Source organism: Helianthus annuus, chromosome 13 (assembly GCF_002127325.2).
Source record: "Helianthus annuus cultivar XRQ/B chromosome 13, HanXRQr2.0-SUNRISE, whole genome shotgun sequence".
Taxonomy (NCBI): Eukaryota; Viridiplantae; Streptophyta; class Magnoliopsida; order Asterales; family Asteraceae; genus Helianthus; species Helianthus annuus.
The window spans coordinates 121,428,585-121,449,123 of record NC_035445.2 but is presented as its reverse complement, the minus strand read 5'-3'; the positions used below and the strand labels follow the sequence as shown (position 1 = coordinate 121,449,123).

Below are 20,539 nucleotides of genomic sequence, written 5' to 3'. Positions count from 1 at the left end.
CAGAAAAATGCCATGAAAATACCTAGTCTAAAACGCCATAAAACACCCAGTTCAGAAAACGCCATAAAACCCAGTTAATTTTTTTTTTTCAAAAAATATATCAACAGTATACTCGTTGGAAAGATTAAAAAAAAACGCTGAGTTTTATGGTGTAATTTTTTTCGAAAAATAATCACGTATAAAAAAGTTATTGTCGTTTAAATATGATGGGGGAAATGACATGTGCACCTTTGTTTTGATCTTCCTATTTTACCCCTCCTCAAGTTCCAAGGCCCCTATTATTTACAAAAATGCCACCGGATCAATCTCAGCCACAAACCACTAAGATCTTATGGGTGAAAATCGTTCTCACCGTTCTCACACTTTGAGGGGTTCTCTCCTGATCCTGTTCCTATATATATATGGTAGGGATCATTTCAGAACTCTAAATAATTGTAGAACTCATAACAAACAATCAATCTACTAATATATTTTTATGTTTAACATTGTTTAAGGGTATTTTTTATCATTTATTATGATTCCATGTGTGTTAAGAGTAGTTTTATCAATTTTTCATGTGTAATTTAATAATTACAAATATGTAAATTGGTTCATTTGCACGTATGTAAACTAGTTCCCTAACACATATGTAAATTAGTTATTACACATAAGGGAGCCGCTAAAATAAGAACCACCTCCAGTTGTAAGAACCGCGAGAACCATTCTTCACCAATCAGATTTTACCACCTCAAAGGGTATATTGGTCTTTTACTTTAAACCTGTCAATTATCTTTTTTAGTCTGACTTGCAACAGACATAAAGTATCATCTCTTTCCTTTCAAAAAAATAAAATAAAGCATCATCTCTTCAAAATGTCATTTCTCTCTCTTCCAAGCTTGTTCACCACCATCATCTCTCCCCTTCTCCGGCCACAAGTCTGGCAGAGCTAACAAAAGGAGTGGGAACGGCGGACCGGCGAACCGGAGTGGGAACGAAGAGAGAGAGAGAGACAGAAGGAGAGAGATGAACACAAGGGAGTGGGCCGGCGGACCGGCATCGGTTTAGCGGCGGCGATTGGGGGATTTTGGGACGGTGGTGTTCCTCCGGTATGGCTTGTGACACAAGAACCTGCTTTAGCATGTTTAAGCATATCGGGTATGTGGGTTTCATCTGTTGATTTCTTCATGGGTAATTCATAAACAATAACATCCATAGCTTGAACAGTTGAACATGACTGTTAATTTTGGAAACGGACTTCCATGTCTGGTTTTTTTGTTTTGACTTTTTAGGAGTAATAGTTCCCTAATCAATATATGCATACTATGCATCTTAAATAATATGGATTAGCCGAATGATGAAAACACATGGAATCTAATCTTTTAGATTTTACAACATATATTATTATGTGGGTTTCATCTGTTGATTTTTTATATGTGGGTTTGATCTGTGATTTTTGATGAACTTTTGATTTGAAGTTTGATTTTTTAATGAACTTTGATTTTTGATATGTGGGTTTGATCTGATATGTGGGTTTGTTCTGTTTTGTGGAAATTTTAGATATGTGGGTTTGATCTGTTTCAATATGGATTTGATTCAGTTGAATCTGGTGCTGGGTTTTATTCGGTTGAATCTGGTGCTGTTTGAATCTGTTGAATCTGTTTGAATGATGTTCATGGTGCTTTTGAATGTTTGAATCTGTTGAATTTGGTTCCTTTTGAATGTTTTGAATCTGGTGCTTTTTGGTAGATTTCGACCAGTGAACTATGTGGGTTTTGATCCGTTTGGATTTGGGCGGTGATGATGCAAAAAGAAAAAAACGTATATTTTGATGACGAAGGCGCGGCACGATTGGTGGATGGTAGATTTTTGAACCTGCAACCCCACTTTGCAGCCTCTGATTATCGGAAAAAATCTGAGCCAAACCCCGTCTTTTTCAAGAATCCAAACATTGTTTTTGATTTTTGTTGTTGTTTTTTAATTTTTTTTCCCAGTCGATGATGATTACAATCTATCTGAGACATCTAACGAGTTGCGATTTTTGGGTGTGTTCGTTTTTGTGTAATTTTTTTTTTGAAAAAGTGCCAAAACCGTAAACTTTTTAACGTAAAACGTAATTTTTTAAACCGTAAACTTTTTATTGTAAACCGTAAACTTTTTAATGTAAACCGTAAACTTTTTAACGTAAAACGTAAAGAGTTTTACGTGAAACGAAAAGAGTTTTACGTGAAACGTAAAACTTAAAAAGTTTAACGTAAAACGTAAAAAGTTTAAAAAGTTTTACGTAAAACGCTTAAAAAAACGTTTAAAAAAAACGGTGCGTAAATTGTAAAACGTAAAAAAACAACGCTTAAAAAAACGGCGCGTAAGTTGTAAAAACGTAAAAAACGTTAACGTAAAAACCGTGGCGTAAAACGTAAAAAAACGTTAACATAAAAAACCAACGCGTAAAACGTAAAACAACGTTAACGTAAGAAATCGGCGCGTAAAACGTAAAAAACGTTAACGTAAAAACGGCGCGTTGAAAAAACGACGCGTGAAAAAGCGGGCGTAAAAACGGCGCGTAAAACAACGAGGCCTGAAAAAGCCGGGCGTAAAAATTTAAAAACGGGACATAAAAAATGAGGCGTAAAAACGGCTTGTAAAACGTATAAAACCGGCGCGTAAAACGTAAATAACGTTAACGTAAAAATGGCACGTAAAACGTAAAAAAAACGTTAACGTAAAAAAACCGATGCGTAAAACGTAAAAAACCGGGGCGTAAAACGTAAAAAACCGACGCGTAAAACGTAAAATAACGTTAACGTAAACGACCGGCGCGTAAAACGTAAAAAAACGTTAACGTAAAAATCCGGGGCGTAAAACGTAAATACGGCGCGTTGAAAAAACGACGCGTGAAAAAGCCGGGCATAAAAACGGCGCGTCAAAAAGCGAGGCGTGAAAAGGCCGGGCGTAAAAACGTAAAACGTTAAACGTAAAAATCTGTAAATAAATCTGAATTTGAAAATGTTTAATAAAAAAACTAAGTTTAAAAAATAAAAATCTAATATAATAATACCAAAATGTAATAAAAAACAATAAAGGCAAAAAGACAAAATAGTGTAATTTTACTTAAATACCCTTTTGGATTAAAATATAAAAGACATAATAAGACAAAAAATATTTAATATTATTTTTTAATACTTTTAATCTCATCCATCCATCTACTTGATCTAATGGCTAGAAAGTGGTTCTTGCGGTTCTTACAACTGGGGGTGGTTCTCATTCTAGCGGTCCCCTTACACATAAATAGTTTTATTTTTCATATATGTAATCATAAAAATACATATAATATATCCCTAAATAGTGTTAAATGTAAAAATATATAAATAAAATAATTGTTTATTAGCGGTTCTGAAAGTTCTGAAATGAACCCAACCCTATAATATATATATAGGGTATGGTTCTTGAAAGAACACTAGTGTATTTGTGAACTAAGTGAACAAATCATGGTAATTAATTTAGATCATCAAATCGTAAAATACACTAGTGTATTTTTATCATCAAATCATGGCCATTGATTTACACTTGTGTATTGATAATCAAGGGCTAGAATTAATTCATTAGTGTTCACAATCAAGGATGTTGTTTACAAATGAACCTAACCCTATATATATATATATATAGGTCTAGGATCCTGTACAAAGTGCATATTTTGTAAGAAGTGTAAGAAATATTCTTGGAATGACAAGTGTCCCTCCTCTTAATTAATTCAAAAGGGTAGATTTGTAATTGTACATTTTTGTCATTTAATTGAATTACAACATAACTGATCAAAAAATAACCGTCCATGAGATTGTTTAGGGATTGGAACGAATTTTGTAATTTTCTGCAAGATACAATACGATTGTGTTTCTACGTATCATTCATTCATCATCAATTATAAATACAACAAGGCTTATCAAATCGATATACACAATACAGTTGTTTAACGTCTGCGCCTTTCTTCGATTCTGGTGTTTTATATCAATTTCAATGGAGTCCGGCGATGCAGGTTCATGTGTATCATAGTGTTTTAATCTCTTAATAGTTAGCATGTTCCAATAATTAGTATTATTTGTTCCTCGTTTTGTTGTTTAGTATGTCGTTTTTACAGGACATTACTATGGTTTTGATTTTGTGTGTATGTAGTGTTTTATACATGTAGTTGTTTAGGGTATTGTTTTTTTAATGTTTTTTTCTTGATCACGTTTTGTTTATTATTATTTTAGATTTTTAGTTGTGTAGTGTTATATGCATGATCCGTAGTGTTTTATAGTGTAGTGGTATATGCATGATCAATTTTCTGTTTTATAGTTTTTTAGATGGGTAGTGTTATATGCATGATCAATATTTTGTTCACACATCTTTTTTTCCTTTCATAGTGTTTTATACATTGAATTGTTTACATTTGTTTTAGTAAGTTTTTTTGTAGTGTGTTATAGTGTCATATGTAAGAACAATAGTGTTATATTCTATTCACACATCTGAATCCCCATTCATAGTGTTTTATACATTTAATTGTATGTTCTAGTCCTGTTGTAGTGTTTTATCATTAACAGAGTTATTATTATTTTTTTTTATCAGATGCATAGTGTTTGTATCCACAATGTATAGTGTTATATTATGTACAGGAATCTTAATTTATTTTCTTAGTGTTTTTCCCGACACAAAATACTGTTTTATTCCGTACAGATAGTGTTATTTTTTGATATAGTGTTTTTATCAAATTTAGAAACATGTTCTTATCAATGTTTTTATAAAAGACTGATGTGTCGTTTTTTCGTTGTAGATATTCCTACATACCAGCCCGTTGGTAATGTTCAGGTGTCCCCAAATTCTGGAAGGAGGACATTTATTCCAGATGTTGATGATTTGATTAAACCTCAGATGCATATGACGTTTGATTCGTTGGAAAATGCTTTTCTTTTTTAGCAAAGATATGCTAAGGCGGGAGGTTTCACAGCTAGGAAGGGTACTCAATACGAGCCTCGAAAGGGTGTAATACATAATAAATGGTTCGTATGCTCAAAAGAGGGTACTAAACCCTTAAAGGCGATTGACTCGACTCAGGAAGCTGGTAGTTCTAATGTTAACTCGAAGTCTAAGATTACTCGCAGGGTTCCTTCTATAAGGACCGGATGTGAAGCGTGCATTCGGGTTAAGTTAATAACCCCGGATAATCTTTACGTGGTTTACTACTTCGAGGAGTCGCATAATCACTCATTTGTTGTTGAAGATGACAGGTACTTGCTTCCTGAAAACAAATCTATGAATTACGTACAGGAAGAAGCCGTGAATGCTTTGAGTGCCATAAACGTTGGTCCAGTTAGAGCGTTTAACATTATGAGGACTCTTTATGGAGGTTTCGATAAGGTATGCGCAACTAAAGTTGACTTCAAGAACTTCAAGAGAGACTTAAATAGGTATATAGCTGAGTACGATGCTGACATGGTTATCAAACGCCTAAGAAGGAAGAAGGAATTTATGCCCAATTTCTCTATGGAATACCTTACAACTGCTGAGGGCGTCTTACGTGCGTTGTTCTGGGCCGATGGTGATACAAAGAGAAATTTTAATATTTTTGGGGATGTTGTGTCGTTCGATGCTACTTATCGTCGTAACAAGTTCGTATCCTTCCTTTATTTCTAGATACATTACATCCATAATAGATATATATCATAGTGTTTTATCAGCATGATAATGTTTTTATAGTGTTTTGGTATATGCATGAAAAGACTCGTAACTTTTATCTCATACTAATAGTGTTTTAATTTGCAAATATTTAAAAATGTATGTTGTTTTATGTTTTTAAACTTGTATGGATTTTACAATATCAAATCAGTAATCACTCCCGTATTTTTTTTTTGTGTAGGTACAATATGATGTTTGTACCTTTTACCGGCGTTGACAATCACTATCGTAATGTTACCTTGGGTGCTGCTATTATAGGGGATGAAACTGCCGAAACATATAGCTGGTTGCTCAACGCATTTCGGCAGGCGTTTGGGCGCGCACCACCTGTGATTGTAACTGATCAAGACCCAGCGATGAGGAAAGCTATTCAAGATACTTGGCCTGAAAGTAGGCACAGGCTTTGCATGTGGCATATAATGGAGAAACTCACTACCAGGGTTTATTAAATACCAAAATTATGGTTTACGACGTTATTTGTTTTAATGGAATTTTTTTTTGTTTTTTTTGTACTTTTTTATATATGAATATGTCGGTTTTTGTTTATTGATGTTGTTTTACTTTTATATAATGTTTTATCAGGTTTTATCATGTATTTTTGTATATTTAATTTTTGATTGTTGAATCGTTGTTTTTTAGGTTGGCGCCAACCTATGCAATAGCACTGATTTTAAGAAGAGGTTGTGTGATATTGTTTGGACCGATGCCTTACGGCCAGAACAGTTTGAAAATGAATGGGGTGTTATATTGGCTGATTTTGATTTGCTGAATCATGAATGGTTACAGTCCATTTATCAGATTAGGGATACATGGATCCCTGCGTACTATCGTGATCAACACATGTCTGGGCTAATGCGTACCTCATCACGTTCGGAGAGTGAGAACCATTTCTTTGGGCAGCTTTGCAACCCGAATTGTACCCTTGTTGAATTCTTGGGGCATTTTGATTCTGTAATTGAAGCCCAAAGACACGAGCACAGGAAGAATGATCACGATACTAGGCACACAAACCCCCAAATATTTGCAAAAGAGTATGTCTTAGAGCAACAGGCGGCAAACATATACACACGGACAATTTTCTTTGATGCGCAACTTGAAATTCAGACAGCCATTCACAAGTGTGCTGTTGGAAAAGGGGAGGATAGAGAGGATAACTTTGTGAACTTCTCTGTGAAGGACTTTTCTCAAGCGTGTACTACAGTTTTTCAGGTAACCATAGGATGTAACAATTTTTTGTTTATAATTTTTCTTTGTTCATGGTGTTTTATCTTATAGTTTTGATTGAGTATATATTTTTGTTCTCATTTTTTTTGTTTTTATGTATTAGGTTATGATGCGGCAGCTAGATATGACCGTTAGTTGCTCATGCAATAGGTATGAACAGTTTGGGCTTCTGTGTGCGCATATTTTTTGCGTTTTGCGGCTTCTTGATATCAGGCAGTTCCCTGAAAGGTACATAATGCGACGGTGGACCAGGGAAGCTGTTCCTAATAGTGCGTCGGGAGCGATATTGGGGATTAGTGAAAGTGATGATCGGTACCAGCAAGTTAATGGTGTTGTAAGGGAGATAACAAGGTCAGCCGAGTCTCTTATTAACAGGTTGGTTCATAACTTTGATGCGTTGTGCGCTTTTAGGGACCATGTTGTCCAGTATCAATCGACCGCTGATCAGGCAGTCGTAAACGCTCCCCCTAGGAGTCGTCGCGATAGGTTTGCTGAAATAACTGGATACACGCAAGAAACACCTGTAACTGTTCGTATGCCGAAAACCGTTAGATTTAAAGGTATGGGCAAACCTTTCAGAATGAAGAGTAATCGTGAAATTGCCATTATTCAATCTGCGAAGAAAAAAAAGGGTCGCGCATGTGGCAATTGCAAACGTCGGGGGCATAATAGACGTACCTGCTCGTACCCGGCAAGGGAAAATGCCGACGACTCCTCAGAAAGTGATGAAGCGGATCTTGAAGGAGACGACGAAGAGGAGCTAGAAGATGTGGCGGGTGAAGGAGACGACAAAGAGGAGCTAGAAGATGAAGAGCAAGAGTAGTTGATTACTAAATTATGCAAACTTTGAGTTTTATTTCTATTTTTTTTAATGACGTTTAATTTTATTGTTGGATTCCTTGTGTTTGACGTTGTTTTTTCTTAAGGTCGTTTATCATATTTTATAAATATAGTGTTTTATAATTGATTTGTAGTGTTATATTATAGGTTCTATAATTAGTTTAAAGTCTGACATTTACTTATAGTGTTTTATCTATAATTATAGTGTTAAATGCAGTAATAGGGACCTGCAGTATGGTGTTATTGTCATATACAGTTAGTTTAAAGTCTGACATTTACCTATAGTGTTTTAACTATAATTATAGTGTTATATGTTTTTTGAATTTGTACGTTTGTCAATATGAATATAAATTGTAATTTTTTTTAATTGACATAAATGAATTCTTTTTTTTTAATATAGTGTTTTATATTTAAATGTAGTGTTTTATCATAGTTTAAACTATGACAACAATAATCATGTGAATCAAACACTTAATTGCTGTCACATTACAAATGCAGTGTTTTGTAATGAAAGATAGTGTTATATTAATGAAAATAGACCACTACCATCACTTTTTACAGTGTTTTTACCAGACAAAATGAAACCAGTCTAATTATAACATGTATCAAAACATTTCAGAACCATGCCACCAGGCTAATATCTAAAATAAGACATGTATCAAAACATTATCAGTTGTAACGAAACTATGTGCTATTCTTCTGTCAATCGTAACTCGATCCTGTTCTTTGCAGTTTTAGCATTTTCCAGTCTTTCATGTTGACTCTTATTTGCGTACTCATGCACTTCTTTCTCCATTTTAGACCGCATTGAGTTTATGTCACTTAACAAGATTTTTGATAAGTACTTTATTCGCAAGTCACATAGTTCTATCGATTGGTCTTTCAACACCTCCCCCGTGATGTCTCGCTCTGGCGATAGCCCGCAGTTCCATTCACGCACACTTGTCCCTAGTGAACAGAAATACAAATCAATTTAGCGTACATGCCATTGTCAACTTTAATAATAAAACTATAATTACAATAACACTTTAAAAGTCTCCATATGACGCATGATGAATATTCCACAATCTGTTCCGTTATACAATGTTTGCCACGGGAACTTCAGACTAACCGGTGATGTTGATCGCAGTTTTTTAGTGATTGCAGGAGAGTGGTTTTTGACATACGAGCAGAATGCATTGACCTGTGAATTTATGACGTCAAATGGGGTTTTTTAAAAGTTATACATATTGTATGTCAACTAATATTTTTAATGGTAGTGTTCTTACAACTTTTTCTACGTAGCCGCTGTATCGTATGTTGATAGGGACATCACCCTCGATATTGTCGATCACCAATATTTGTGATTGTGCTAGATTGAAGAACACTAGAATATAGTGTGTATTATACAGCACCGGCACGAATACCATTTGGAAGTTTCTGATGTCCATGCTATCTGCTTGGCCTAATATTGTTTCCATCCGGCTACCGAACATCGAGTTTCTGTATTCATCGGTCCCTTCAAAATCGCCTGCCACCTGTTTCATAATAAATAACAGATTTAAGTTTATATAAGCTACTTTATCCGTTTGTTATTTCGACGATATTCAAAAAACTGGTTTATAAGCTGGGGGGTGTAGTGTTATAAGCTGTTTTATATTTATAAAGGCATAATATTTAGTTTCATAGGACACATGATGTTTGATTGCAGCATATAGTGTTATAAGTACTTTTTTTAATTTAAGTTTAGTATTGTGGTGTTATAAACTGGTCTACATTATCAACTGGTCTACATTATCAAGTATTGTTCTATAAGGTGTGAAAAGTGTCTTACCAACATTCCGGCATTGCAAAACAGCCTCGCGGGGGTACCCGGTGCCCTTAACCGCTCCTCGTGGTTAAGGACTGCGGCCCATGCTGATATAATATCTGCATCCAAGCATAATTCCGGGTACATCATCTCAAACGAGCCTCTCAAAATCGAGACACCTGCTGGGCAATCGAATATAATATCCCTACGTGATAACATGAAACACAATCATTAATTAACAAGCAAATTCGTTCAATTATTTAATTTTTTTGTTGTTGTCGATGCCTACCATTTGTTTCCCGTTGCGCTGAGTATACAGCTAGCCAATGCAGATTCCAATTGTTCTCGTTTATCTGTTAATGAAACCACACGCTGCACGTACGGTGACCTGAAAACATCTGGAAGATTGGTGTTTCTTTTTGGCCTCTGGAGTTTATATTGCAGTAAGGCATTTCCTTCCTGTTCAGTGTCTGGAATACTTGACGTTGTTGCGACGTTGTCCAGTTCACTTTGCAAGTTTACTGGTTGGATCCCCTCAGCTTTCGATTGTGTGCCTGGGTGTCGTATGGATTGTATTGCAGATATCAGTTCATCTATTTCTGCGCAAACTGATGAAGTCATGGGCGAGAAAGGAGATTGATTACCTTGTGTCAACAGTCCAGTGTTTTTGACAGGTGTGGGGGTTTTTTCTGACACAACATCGCCTTCCTCATTATCCGTAATGTCCTTTAGATGTTTGCGGACCGTCGCAATCCATGACGTTTTCCTACTTAATATCTTTTCACTATTGGGGTGCAAACGTAAAGCTTCCCTCATTGCAATTTTTATCTTCTCAACGCAATCTTCAAATTCCTTAAGTGCATCATCCAGATTTGTCGCCATATCCTGCTAACCAAATTATAAAGTGTTATCCAAAACGTTGTCAGATGTATATAAGTATAAATAGGTCTGATATTATACCAAACGTTAAAAAGGTTATCAAGTCATGTACCTCTTCACTATCTTTTTCTTCTTGTGAGTAGACGGGCGGCGTCCCATACTGTGATACCATTGGGATCCGAAACTCGCCGTCTGCCCCAACTTGACATACAAACGGCAGCTCCTGTGTACTTGGCTGTGACAACAGATAATTTTTGCAACGTTTGTATATTCCCAGATGGTCGTCGTCCCCTTCATCGTACAGTCCGTATTCTTCGTTGCCCCCATCCTCGTTGTCATCCGCACGTTTTTCAGCTGCCGTTTCAACTATTTTAGCGCTGGTTGATGCTGATTTTTTGTCTTCAGGTATCTTCTTAACCTTTTCACTCATCGGCTTTTCTTCATCTACATGAATTTTAGGTATCATTGGGGTGTTATGCTTTATGTGAGAATCCCAAAGTATGTCGTCAAGCTTTCCGAGCAGTTCGTCGAGCATCCCGTCATCTATCAACTCAATCGGATGACATCCCTTCTTATTACGCTTCAAATCATCCCTTTGGTCGTACACGTATGCAGCCTGCACATATAAGCATTAAATTCTAAGGATTATGTAGACATGTTAATGGTTATGCATGCTTGTTAAAAGTGTTATACTATTTGACTGTAGTGTTTTACGTAGTCAACTGATGCAGTGTCTTATTATGATGGTACTGTTTAATATGATATGGAATATTCTATTCAAAACAGACTTGGTTGTATTATAATACATGTGACTGTAGTGTTATACACTGTAACATAGTGTATTACTGTTTGACTGTAGTGTTTTACGTAGTCAACTGATGCAGTGTCTTATTATGATGCTACTGTTTAATATGATATGGTATATTGTATTCAAAACAGACTTGTTTGTATTATAATACATGTGACTGTAGTGTTATACACTGTAACATAGTGTATTACTGTTTTATTAGACTTTAATGGTTTTGTATGAAATTGTAGCTGATGTAACCAATTTTATGTTGTTACATAAATTTTTTGTGGTTTTTTATGCACGTAGTGTTTTCATTCTCATATCATGAACAATAGAGTAGAGTCACATACCGCTAGTAACACGATCGGGCCTCTAAAAGCATCATTCCTCTTCCGGTTCCATGCATTCGTCGTCCGATCTAAACAGGTTATCATGTAGCTGCTCCAATCAAAGCTCGATATTTTTACATTTGGGTCCACGCATCCCAAGAATCGCTGGTTAACTGTGTTGCATGCGCTTATCTCCCCAAGTATAGTATTATACAACACCAACCAGTTCAATTCAAATGCCCGGTCACTTGAAGTGTCTGTAACCATCATGTCCTTCAGCCCGAGTGGCGACACCTTAGTGTTATCATTGAACTGATCCCTCCATTCTTTCACAATCGGATTGTTGTCCCTCGCTCTTTCTTTTTCTACAATCTTTATACCCCCGTTTGGTATTCCGAATATTGTATTCACCAACTTTGATGTGATCCGTAAACGGGTTTCTCCAAAGTTCAACACTCCTGCAGCGTCGTCATAGTTGCTTGCCAGCCAATATGCTAGCCGCGTCGGTACATGATGTATGTTGAAATTCAGCAATGTACCGAATCCCATTTCTATGACCTTCTTTTTTTGTGGTTTATTCAAGCTGTTGACCAATATAACAAGATTATCCGGAGACGTCCTCAGTTTAATTTTTGGCCCGGTAAAGGGCTCATATTTTTTCGATGGAAATGATGCTGGTGGTCTCGTCGACTTCCTCCTACTCGCTGTTGACTTACGTCTTTTTCCATCGCATGGTTGTAGGTGGTCAACATTGTCACGGACTTCCTGTGAATTGGCAGCTGTAACCCATATACAGCTCATCAGTTAGACTATATTTCCAATGAAATGAAAAGTCTTTTTTGGTTACAAATTTTGTGTGCAAAGTTACCTGATTGATTTGTCGTTGGTGGTTGCGTCACGAAGTCGTCGTCGTCGGCTGTGACACGGTGTGTTGTTTCAGCTGGTGTATGGTCTTTATTTGAAACTACTTAAAACGGTTAGATCATGTTACATTATGATCCTTATCATACGAAAAACACCAACATTTCATTTGAATTATTCAAATTCTTACCTTCTGCGAATGGTACCGGAAGCGGTGTTTGGAAGTCGTCATCGCTGTTTGCATCGGGTGCTGTTGTAGCTGCAAACCGAACACATTTTGTTACTTTAAACCAGCAAATTCAATAAAATTAAAGTGTCGTAATTTTTTTTGGTGAGACTTGGTGCAAGAATCCGACAAAACGTGATAGTGCATAACAAATTATTAAAAGTAAAGTGTACAGCAAACTGTTTTTTACATGCGTAGTTTTTTTTTTTACATATACCTTCTTGCATTTCGTTATCATTATCCGAATCGCTCAACTGGATGCTTTGTCCAATTGTGTTATGGAATCCCTTTCCCATTTTGATTTTTGGTATTCAGCCGCTTCTCCAGACTAAAATTAAATCCTTTTTACAATTAGTTATCGAACCAGGAATTTCAAATTATATGCAATGACTTCACAATCAGCCGTGTAGTGTTTTATGCTATAAAATAATAAGACTAGTAGTGTTATATGCAATAAACTACTCAACATACTCTATCTACATATAACCCTGTCCCAACACTAGAGGTGTAGTGTTTTAAGCACTATTGTCATTCAAAACCACCATTTAATTTTAACACTGTGACAGAAACAGACGTGTGGTGTTTTTTTGCAGTTAACATAGGTTATACCTGTATTGTTATATGCAATAAAGTATTCAACAGTCACCATTTCCATATAACACTCTATCAACAACAAAATTGTGGTGTTTTATGCAAAAAATTATTTAGAAGACACCAACTACTTCAAAAGTGTAGTGTGTTATGCAATACTGTCATCATCTACAACCATTTACATACTTGAAGTGTTTTATGCAAATAAAGTGTTTTATGCAAATAAAGTGTATTTTGCACTAAAGTATTCATTAACATCAGAAGTGTAGTGTTTTATGCAATAAAGTGTTTTATGCAATGCAGTGATGAGAAGACACCAACTTCATCAGAAATATAGTGTCTTATGCAATATAGTGATTAGGAGACACCGCGATGTTGATATAACACCATGGCAGAATCAGCCTTGTAGTGCTTTATGCAATCAGACAAATTTAAAACCCCCTTTATTCTTTTATAGGACACTATATTTCTTTCATAGGACACTATATTTCTAAAACCCCCTTTATTCTTTCATAGGACACTATATTTCTAAAAAACCCATTTTAAAACAACCTGCAGTAATCAAAACAGAGAAGACACCCATTAAAACCCCCTTTATTCTTGCATAGGACACTTTATTTCTAAAAACCCCATTTTAAAACACCCTGCAGTAATCAAAACAGAGAAGCCACAGAACAGACCGATTTACAATTCAACCCCTTTTAAAACAAACTTAAATCTACTGATTATACTACACTATTAACCCATTTACATCACATATTACACCCAATAAATCCTTTATAAAACCCTAAAGTGCTAAACGGGTTTTTACCAACATCAAAAACTTCAATAAACACCATTGACAACCATGCGATGTACCGAACATCAAATCGCTAATAAAACACTAACCTGGTTTCGATAGGGATAATTCTCGCTTCCTCTTCAAACCTGCTGGCTTCATCGTTCCTTTTTTTGGGTCCATATAACACTCGATGATCCTTGATTCTACTGTTAATAGAACAAGAATGTCATTTGATTAGTGAAAAATAAAACACTTTACGTTCAACTGGAATTTGGCGACGAGCTGTGCTCCGTTTACCTATAAAACCCTTCTATGCTTCCTGCAATGTAGTTAGTTTGACGGAAAATATCCGGAAAATATAAAACTATTGCTTTGACGGGAACGTCGCTTGTTTTTAGGAGATTGATAGGGGGTTTTTGTAACGACTCTCGCTAAAATTAATACTTATTATGTCAATTGTATAAAAAGGAAACCCTAATTGAGACACCCAAGTAATCCTGCACAATCCCTAAAAATTTCAGAACAATCAGAATCAGGATCAGGGCCCCTAAAACTCAGGGGGGGGTATTCCCTACTCGATGATTATCTTTATAAAACGTTGTCAAAATTTAAAATTAAGGAGACGTCGACTCAGCAAGCCTAGTCCCACGCGTGGCAACCCTATGACCCTTGGGTGTCCCTTACGGACCGTAAGGGATTAAGCTTACGGTCCGTAAGCTTGTCAATTTTCGTGTATAAATAGCAGGCATCGGGACTTGATTTCTGGCATTCCTTCGACGATCAAATTCAATTGGTTCGTCAAGATATAGTCGAAACAGTCTCCAAATCACTAATTAGTGTAGTGGGGTGCTGCTACGATGACGGGTATTAACTCGATCGCTATTCAATTCTTTTCTTTCCGTCAGCTTTTATTTTTGTAAATAATAGCTCGGGATTTTACCCTCTAAAATGCCTAAACTCTACCCGTTACTAGGGTAATAACTCTAATCACTGGTACGATACTTTATCCGATCGATTGAGACTATCTGATGGATGTTTAAGTGCTGCTCAAACTCGGGTTATACTTTGTCATTCGTCGTGATTCCGACAGGATGTTTGAGTGTCGCCCGAACTCGGGCTATACTCTGTCATTCGTTGCGAATCCGCTGGATGTTTAAGTATCGCACTTTGTCATTCGTTGTGAGGATTTCTATCTCGTGATTATCGTTAAAGTTGAATTGAGTTAATACACTAATACGAGTTCCATTGTGTCTAGAAATTAGAACTCGTAATCAGGAAACTGCTAGAATACTTAATAGTTAAATAAACTTAGCAGTTAAGTAGCTGAGTAGGTTAATTAATCTGTTAATTAAGATTAAGTATGATTAATTAATTAGTTAATCAAGATTAATTAAGATAATCAAGATTAATTAAGATTAATTAAGCTAAGCAAGATTAATTAAGCTAAGTAAGTTATTTAGTTAAATGGATAAGCAAACTTAATAGTTAAGGAAACTTTAAGTAAAACTTAATAGTTAAGGAAACTTAATAATTAAGAAATCTTCCTAGCTAAGAAAGGAATACTCCTTACCTATAAATAGGAGCCTAGGATTTCATTCTTCCTTGTTCATTTCTTCTATTCTTCTCTCTATACGTTGGTGTTCTAACCAATAATCACCAAAGCGATGTTCTGTCCGATTGATTCAGGAACCAACTAACGAATGCCAAAGTGTTGTACTTTGTGAATTTCGGTAAACGGGATCCAAAGTGTTATACTTTGTGAGTTCGTTAAATGGATGCCAAAGTACTATACTTTGTGAGTTCGTTAAATGGATGCCAAAGTACTATACTTTGTGAATTCTGTTAAGGTTCGAATCTCGTGACTACCGTTAAGGTTTGATTTGGGTTTTACACAAATACGTATTCCATTCTGTTAAACTATATGTTTAACTACCCGGATACTCCCAACTACACACTTACAATCAAACAAACTATTACTTCATCAGAAGATTCAGAACAATAAAGTATACGCTTAATTATCAGAAGGAATAGTATCCAGAAGCTTGTTAAATCAGTACTGCATGCTTATAATGTGAGTCATTCTCTTTTTATCAACTGTTTTACAAAACTCCAAATTATTTTCAAAGTTATAATTACAGGGATTAAGTCGATGTAATCACCAAATTACAGCCGGTATGTGGGGTTTTGTATACATTACTTGATAACCGTCACTATTGGACAACGAGTTAGCCAATGAGTGATATGACCATAGTCACAGACACCATCGGGCAAAGAGGCTACCGATGGATGTTCGAGTGACAAGTACTGTGGGTAGTTGGTTGATAATCAGAAACATTGTAATCGCTCTTAATACTGTAAATTATAACAAAAGTAGTAATTGCAGTGATTGAGTCTTTGCCAATATTAAAGAAGCAAATGTAAAAACTCTCAATGCTGTAAATTATAACAAATCTGTTTTTGTATAAACCTGAATGAACTCACTCAGTATTTCCCGCTGACAAAACTTTTTTTTAAACGCGTTTCAGGTAATTACAGTAGATTGGAGTAAGAATTGGATCCGGCACTGAAGGCATCAAGAAGTGGCTTATTTTATTAATTAAATCAACTTAAGATATATTGTTTTGGGTTTATCCCTTATTAAAAGCTACCTTTGTAAAACATGGAATTTATTCCATCTATTTAAATGAAATCCGGTGTTTTTAAACTCTAATATTTTTCCTAACTCACGGTCCTGATGAAATTTCCGCTGCAACGTTTTTTAAAATAATCACCGGTACCACTGGGACTGCTCGCGTCTCCCGATTCCGTCCAGGATGGGGTCGGGGGTCGTGACAGTTTTGGTTGTGTAGGATACGGTTACCATATTTGAAAGAATGGAAATGACACTATTGCCCTTCAATTTTACATAAGGCCCTTCTAATTAAACACAATTTACATTTTGATACCCTATTGATCTCAACCATTAGATCAAAAATCCAATGGTTTAAAACACTTCTTACACTTCTTACATTTTAGAAACTTTTTACCATATCCCTACCCTATATATATATATATATATATATATATATATATATATATATATATATATATATATATATATATATATATATATATATATATATATATATATATATAGGGGGCTGCTAGAATGAGAACCACCCCGAGTTGTAAGAACCGTGAGAACCACACCATCCGGGTCGCCGTTTACCATGATTTTTTTTACAACTAGATGTGTGTATTATAAACACATCCGTAAAAAAAAAATTTAAATGCCGCGGCCGAGGGGGTAGTTTTTTACACCACAAGTTTGGTGTTTTTATTTTTTTTTGTTTTCTTTTTTTTACACCAAACTTGTTGTGTAAAAAACTACCCCCTCGGTCGCGGCGTTTAAATTTTTTTTACGGATGTGTTTATAATACACATATCTAGTTGTAAAAAAAATCTTGGTAAACGGCGACCCGGATGGTGTGGTTCTCGCGGTTCTTACAACTCGGGGTGGTTCTCATTCTAGCAGCCCCCTATATATATATATATATATATATATATATATATATATATATATATATATATATATATATATATATATATATATAGGTACGGGATCAGAAGAAAACGCCCAAAAGTGTGAGAACGGTGAGAACGGATTCTGGCGTAACACGTGTCACGCGACATAATGAAGGGCGGAGGGGCTTTTTTTGTCCTGTTATATTCTTTTTTTAAACGCGTGTCACGTCATCTTTCCATTTTTGGCGTTTAACAAATACGCGGCGTTTTTATTGTTTTTTTAGATTAGGAGCATAGTAAATATTTTGGCGTTTTAACTAACTATAGCTTTGATTGTTGTGACAAGTAGGATGTAGGCCTATAATGTAAAAAACATCAGTAATTTTCTTGATGTTTATTTTTTTTCTATCAATTGTTGTGCCATGTAGGATGCAGACCTATAACGTGACAGACAATTATGGTGTTTTGAAAAGATAAACAAATTCAATTTTCCATGTACTGACTTTTAATATAATAAATCTTTGGCAATAATGTTACCAACTCTTCATTTTACTGTTTTGTTCAGTTTCATCTGTCAATTAGTGTTGATTTTTCCAGTAATACTCTGTTTGGCATTTTTTGGCGTTTTATATAGCAACAACGTGCTTTGCTAGCATCCGTTCTTACAGTTTTCATACTATCAGGCGTTTTGGTGTTTGTAATTTTTGGCGTTTTATACTCAATTTTTTTATTAGTAGAGAATTAGATAATAAACAACAGAGAATTAGATAACAAACAACGGAAAATGAAAAAAAAAATTAATTCTAATCTAATTTCTCATTCAAATCTTCACTGTCATCAGTCTCTTCTACTTTAACCTTTTTGGGCGTTTTGAACCTGTTTTGAATACCTTATCTAGATCCTTATTTTCCTACATAATGCCCGTATTTAGAAGATGCTTATTTTTAGTGGCATTCTGTATTGTGGTTTGATATATACTTGTTTGGTGACATGTTGAAGATCAATGCCTGCTCGAATGTATTGATCCCTTCATGCCATCCATATATATATCAAGAACAAAGTGACATGATGACATATCAGTGTCAACAGTCTCTTTTTCATGAATATTTGTCCATCTCATTCAGCAAAAGCTTATAGAGATACCCACCTCAGAGAAGAATCCATTGAGTGAAACTTCATTCAGACTCAATATAGAAGAAACGAGGTTTCCCATCTGTGGCTTTTTTAAGTATTTTTTTGGCGTTTTAAAGTGAATGGTTTCTAGGAAACATGGCGTTGTTTTTTGGTGTGATCAATTGATTGTGCAGAGACGTCTCTCTTATAGGATGTTTTTGGCGCAAAGTTTAGGCAGGATTTTATTTATAATAAATGATATTAATAAAGTAGCCGCCTTTTCAGTTATTGTGTGTATTTTTACTGTTTTTGTTCAGTTTTTATGAGTTTTTATGGTGATAGACGTGCCATCTTCCAAGTTTGGCGTTTTTTAATGGCTTTAAGTAGTTTTTGGCGTTTTTTTTCATTTTTAGCTTTTAATAATACTTGTCCAAATTACTTTTATTATAGTTTGGGAGTTTTTTGGCGTTTTATTGCATTATGGCGTTTCACAATCATTATGTTTGTTTGACGTTTTTATTAAAATAATGTATTTTTTTTGTTCTTAGCTAAAAAATACATAACAAACAACAGAAAAAGAAAACTAAAAAAATAAAAATAGAAACAATTCATCTTCCAAATCTTCACTGTCATCAGTCTCTTTCTTCTTTGAAACATGTTCACTGACGGTTTGACTTTGGCATGCGTGAGTTTTTGTTGTTGAAGTAGGCTTTTTTGTGGCCGTTTGGAAAGACAAAATGACGTGAGTTTTTTGTTTGAATATTTATCTTCAAACCACTCATCAGTGTCATTCGTCTCTTCATGCCATTATAATATTCATCAAGAACAAACCACAAAAAATGACATAAGTCTGACACCGGCATCTTTTCATTGAAGATTTGTCCATCTCATGCAGCAAAATGGAGTCGCAGCACCTCAGGGAAGAATGCATTCTGCGAAACTTCGCGTAGAACAATATTGAATATACAAGAAACGATGTTTGCCATTTTGGCGTTTTACTGAGGAAATAGTTTATCTAAAAGAAACGTCGATTTTTTTGAATCTTTGATGTTTGAGTGTATTGGCGTTTTCTCAGATGATTGGTATATAGTAAAATTTGGCGTTTTGAGTTGGTGTGTTTGATGTTTTGGGTTTTTTGGCGATCCTAAGATGAATGGTATATAGTAGTAAATATGGCGTTTCTGGTTCGGGGGTTGTGTTTAATGAATGTCTGAGGTGTTTTGTTTATATAGGGATGCGTTTTGGCCCGTAATGGCGTTTTATTCATTAGTTTGGCATTTTTGGTAGAGAAGTCTAAAGACTCTTTTACCCTTAATGAAGCGCGTCCACTTCATAGAATTCGTGTTATTTACGAAAACGCCATTGCGCCAATCTAGTCCATAGATTGTTTTGATCGGACGATCCATAAGCGTTCTCACACTTCCCACCGTTTTCTCTAAATCCTGACCATGTATATATATATATATATATATATATATATATATATATATATATATATAGGGTAAGAATCATTTCAGAACCATAAATATTTACAGAACTTATAGAACTCCTAATAAACAATCTTTTTATTTATATATTTTTATGTTTAGGATAATTTTATCATTTATTTTGTGTATTTTTATGATTACATACATGTTAAGAGTAATTTTATCATTTTTTATATGTAATTTTATAATTACACATATGTAAACTAGTTTTTTACATATATGTAATTAATTATGACACATATATATAATTCGGCTATTATACATATGTAAACTACTTTTAACATGTATGTAATCAAAGAAATACATATAAGAGATGATAAAAGATTCTAAATACAAAAATATATATATATAAAATGATTGTTTATTATGAATTCTGAAAGTTCTGTAGTTATTTAGAGTTCTGAAATGAACCCAATATATATATATATATATATGGG

The 20,539-nt window shown here is 34.9% G+C and overlaps 2 protein-coding genes across 3 annotated transcripts; both read left to right on the top strand.

Moving 5' to 3' along the window:
- The first annotated feature begins 793 nt into the window (after positions 1–793).
- On the top strand, positions 794–7,821 carry LOC110899130 (protein FAR-RED IMPAIRED RESPONSE 1). 2 transcript variants are annotated; one of them, XM_035981452.1, is made up of 6 exons: positions 794–1,134; positions 4,787–5,621; positions 5,870–6,151; positions 6,328–6,897; positions 7,016–7,062; positions 7,141–7,821. In XM_035981452.1, exons 3-6 carry the CDS (start codon positions 6,149–6,151, stop codon positions 7,733–7,735), a joined length of 1,215 nt encoding a protein of 404 aa, XP_035837345.1. In that variant the 5' UTR covers positions 794–1,134; positions 4,787–5,621; positions 5,870–6,148; the 3' UTR covers positions 7,736–7,821. The 2 variants fall into 2 exon arrangements, with proteins under 2 accessions (XP_035837345.1, XP_035837344.1); XM_035981451.1 differs by having other exon boundaries at positions 7,016–7,821.
- Positions 3,991–6,137, top strand: LOC110901580 (protein FAR1-RELATED SEQUENCE 5-like). Its single transcript, XM_022148395.2, has 4 exons — positions 3,991–4,009; positions 4,787–4,821; positions 4,930–5,621; positions 5,870–6,137. The coding sequence occupies exons 1-4, from the start codon at positions 3,991–3,993 to the stop codon at positions 6,135–6,137; spliced, it is 1,014 nt and encodes a 337-aa protein (XP_022004087.2).
- Positions 7,822–20,539: the final 12,718 nt, after the last annotated feature.

What these genes read in the sequence shown, in the direction of transcription:
- LOC110901580 (XM_022148395.2), top strand. An exon ending in AGCCCGTTGGTAATGTTCAG is followed by an intron (nt 4,822 to 4,929) that starts GTGTCCCCAAAT and finishes TTTCTTTTTTAG; the next exon opens with CAAAGATATGCTAAGGCGGG. An exon ending in GCTACTTATCGTCGTAACAA is followed by an intron (nt 5,622 to 5,869) that starts GTTCGTATCCTT and finishes TTTTTTGTGTAG; the next exon opens with GTACAATATGATGTTTGTAC.
- LOC110899130 (XM_035981451.1), top strand. An exon ending in CGTGTACTACAGTTTTTCAG is followed by an intron (nt 6,898 to 7,015) that starts GTAACCATAGGA and finishes TTTATGTATTAG; the next exon opens with GTTATGATGCGGCAGCTAGA.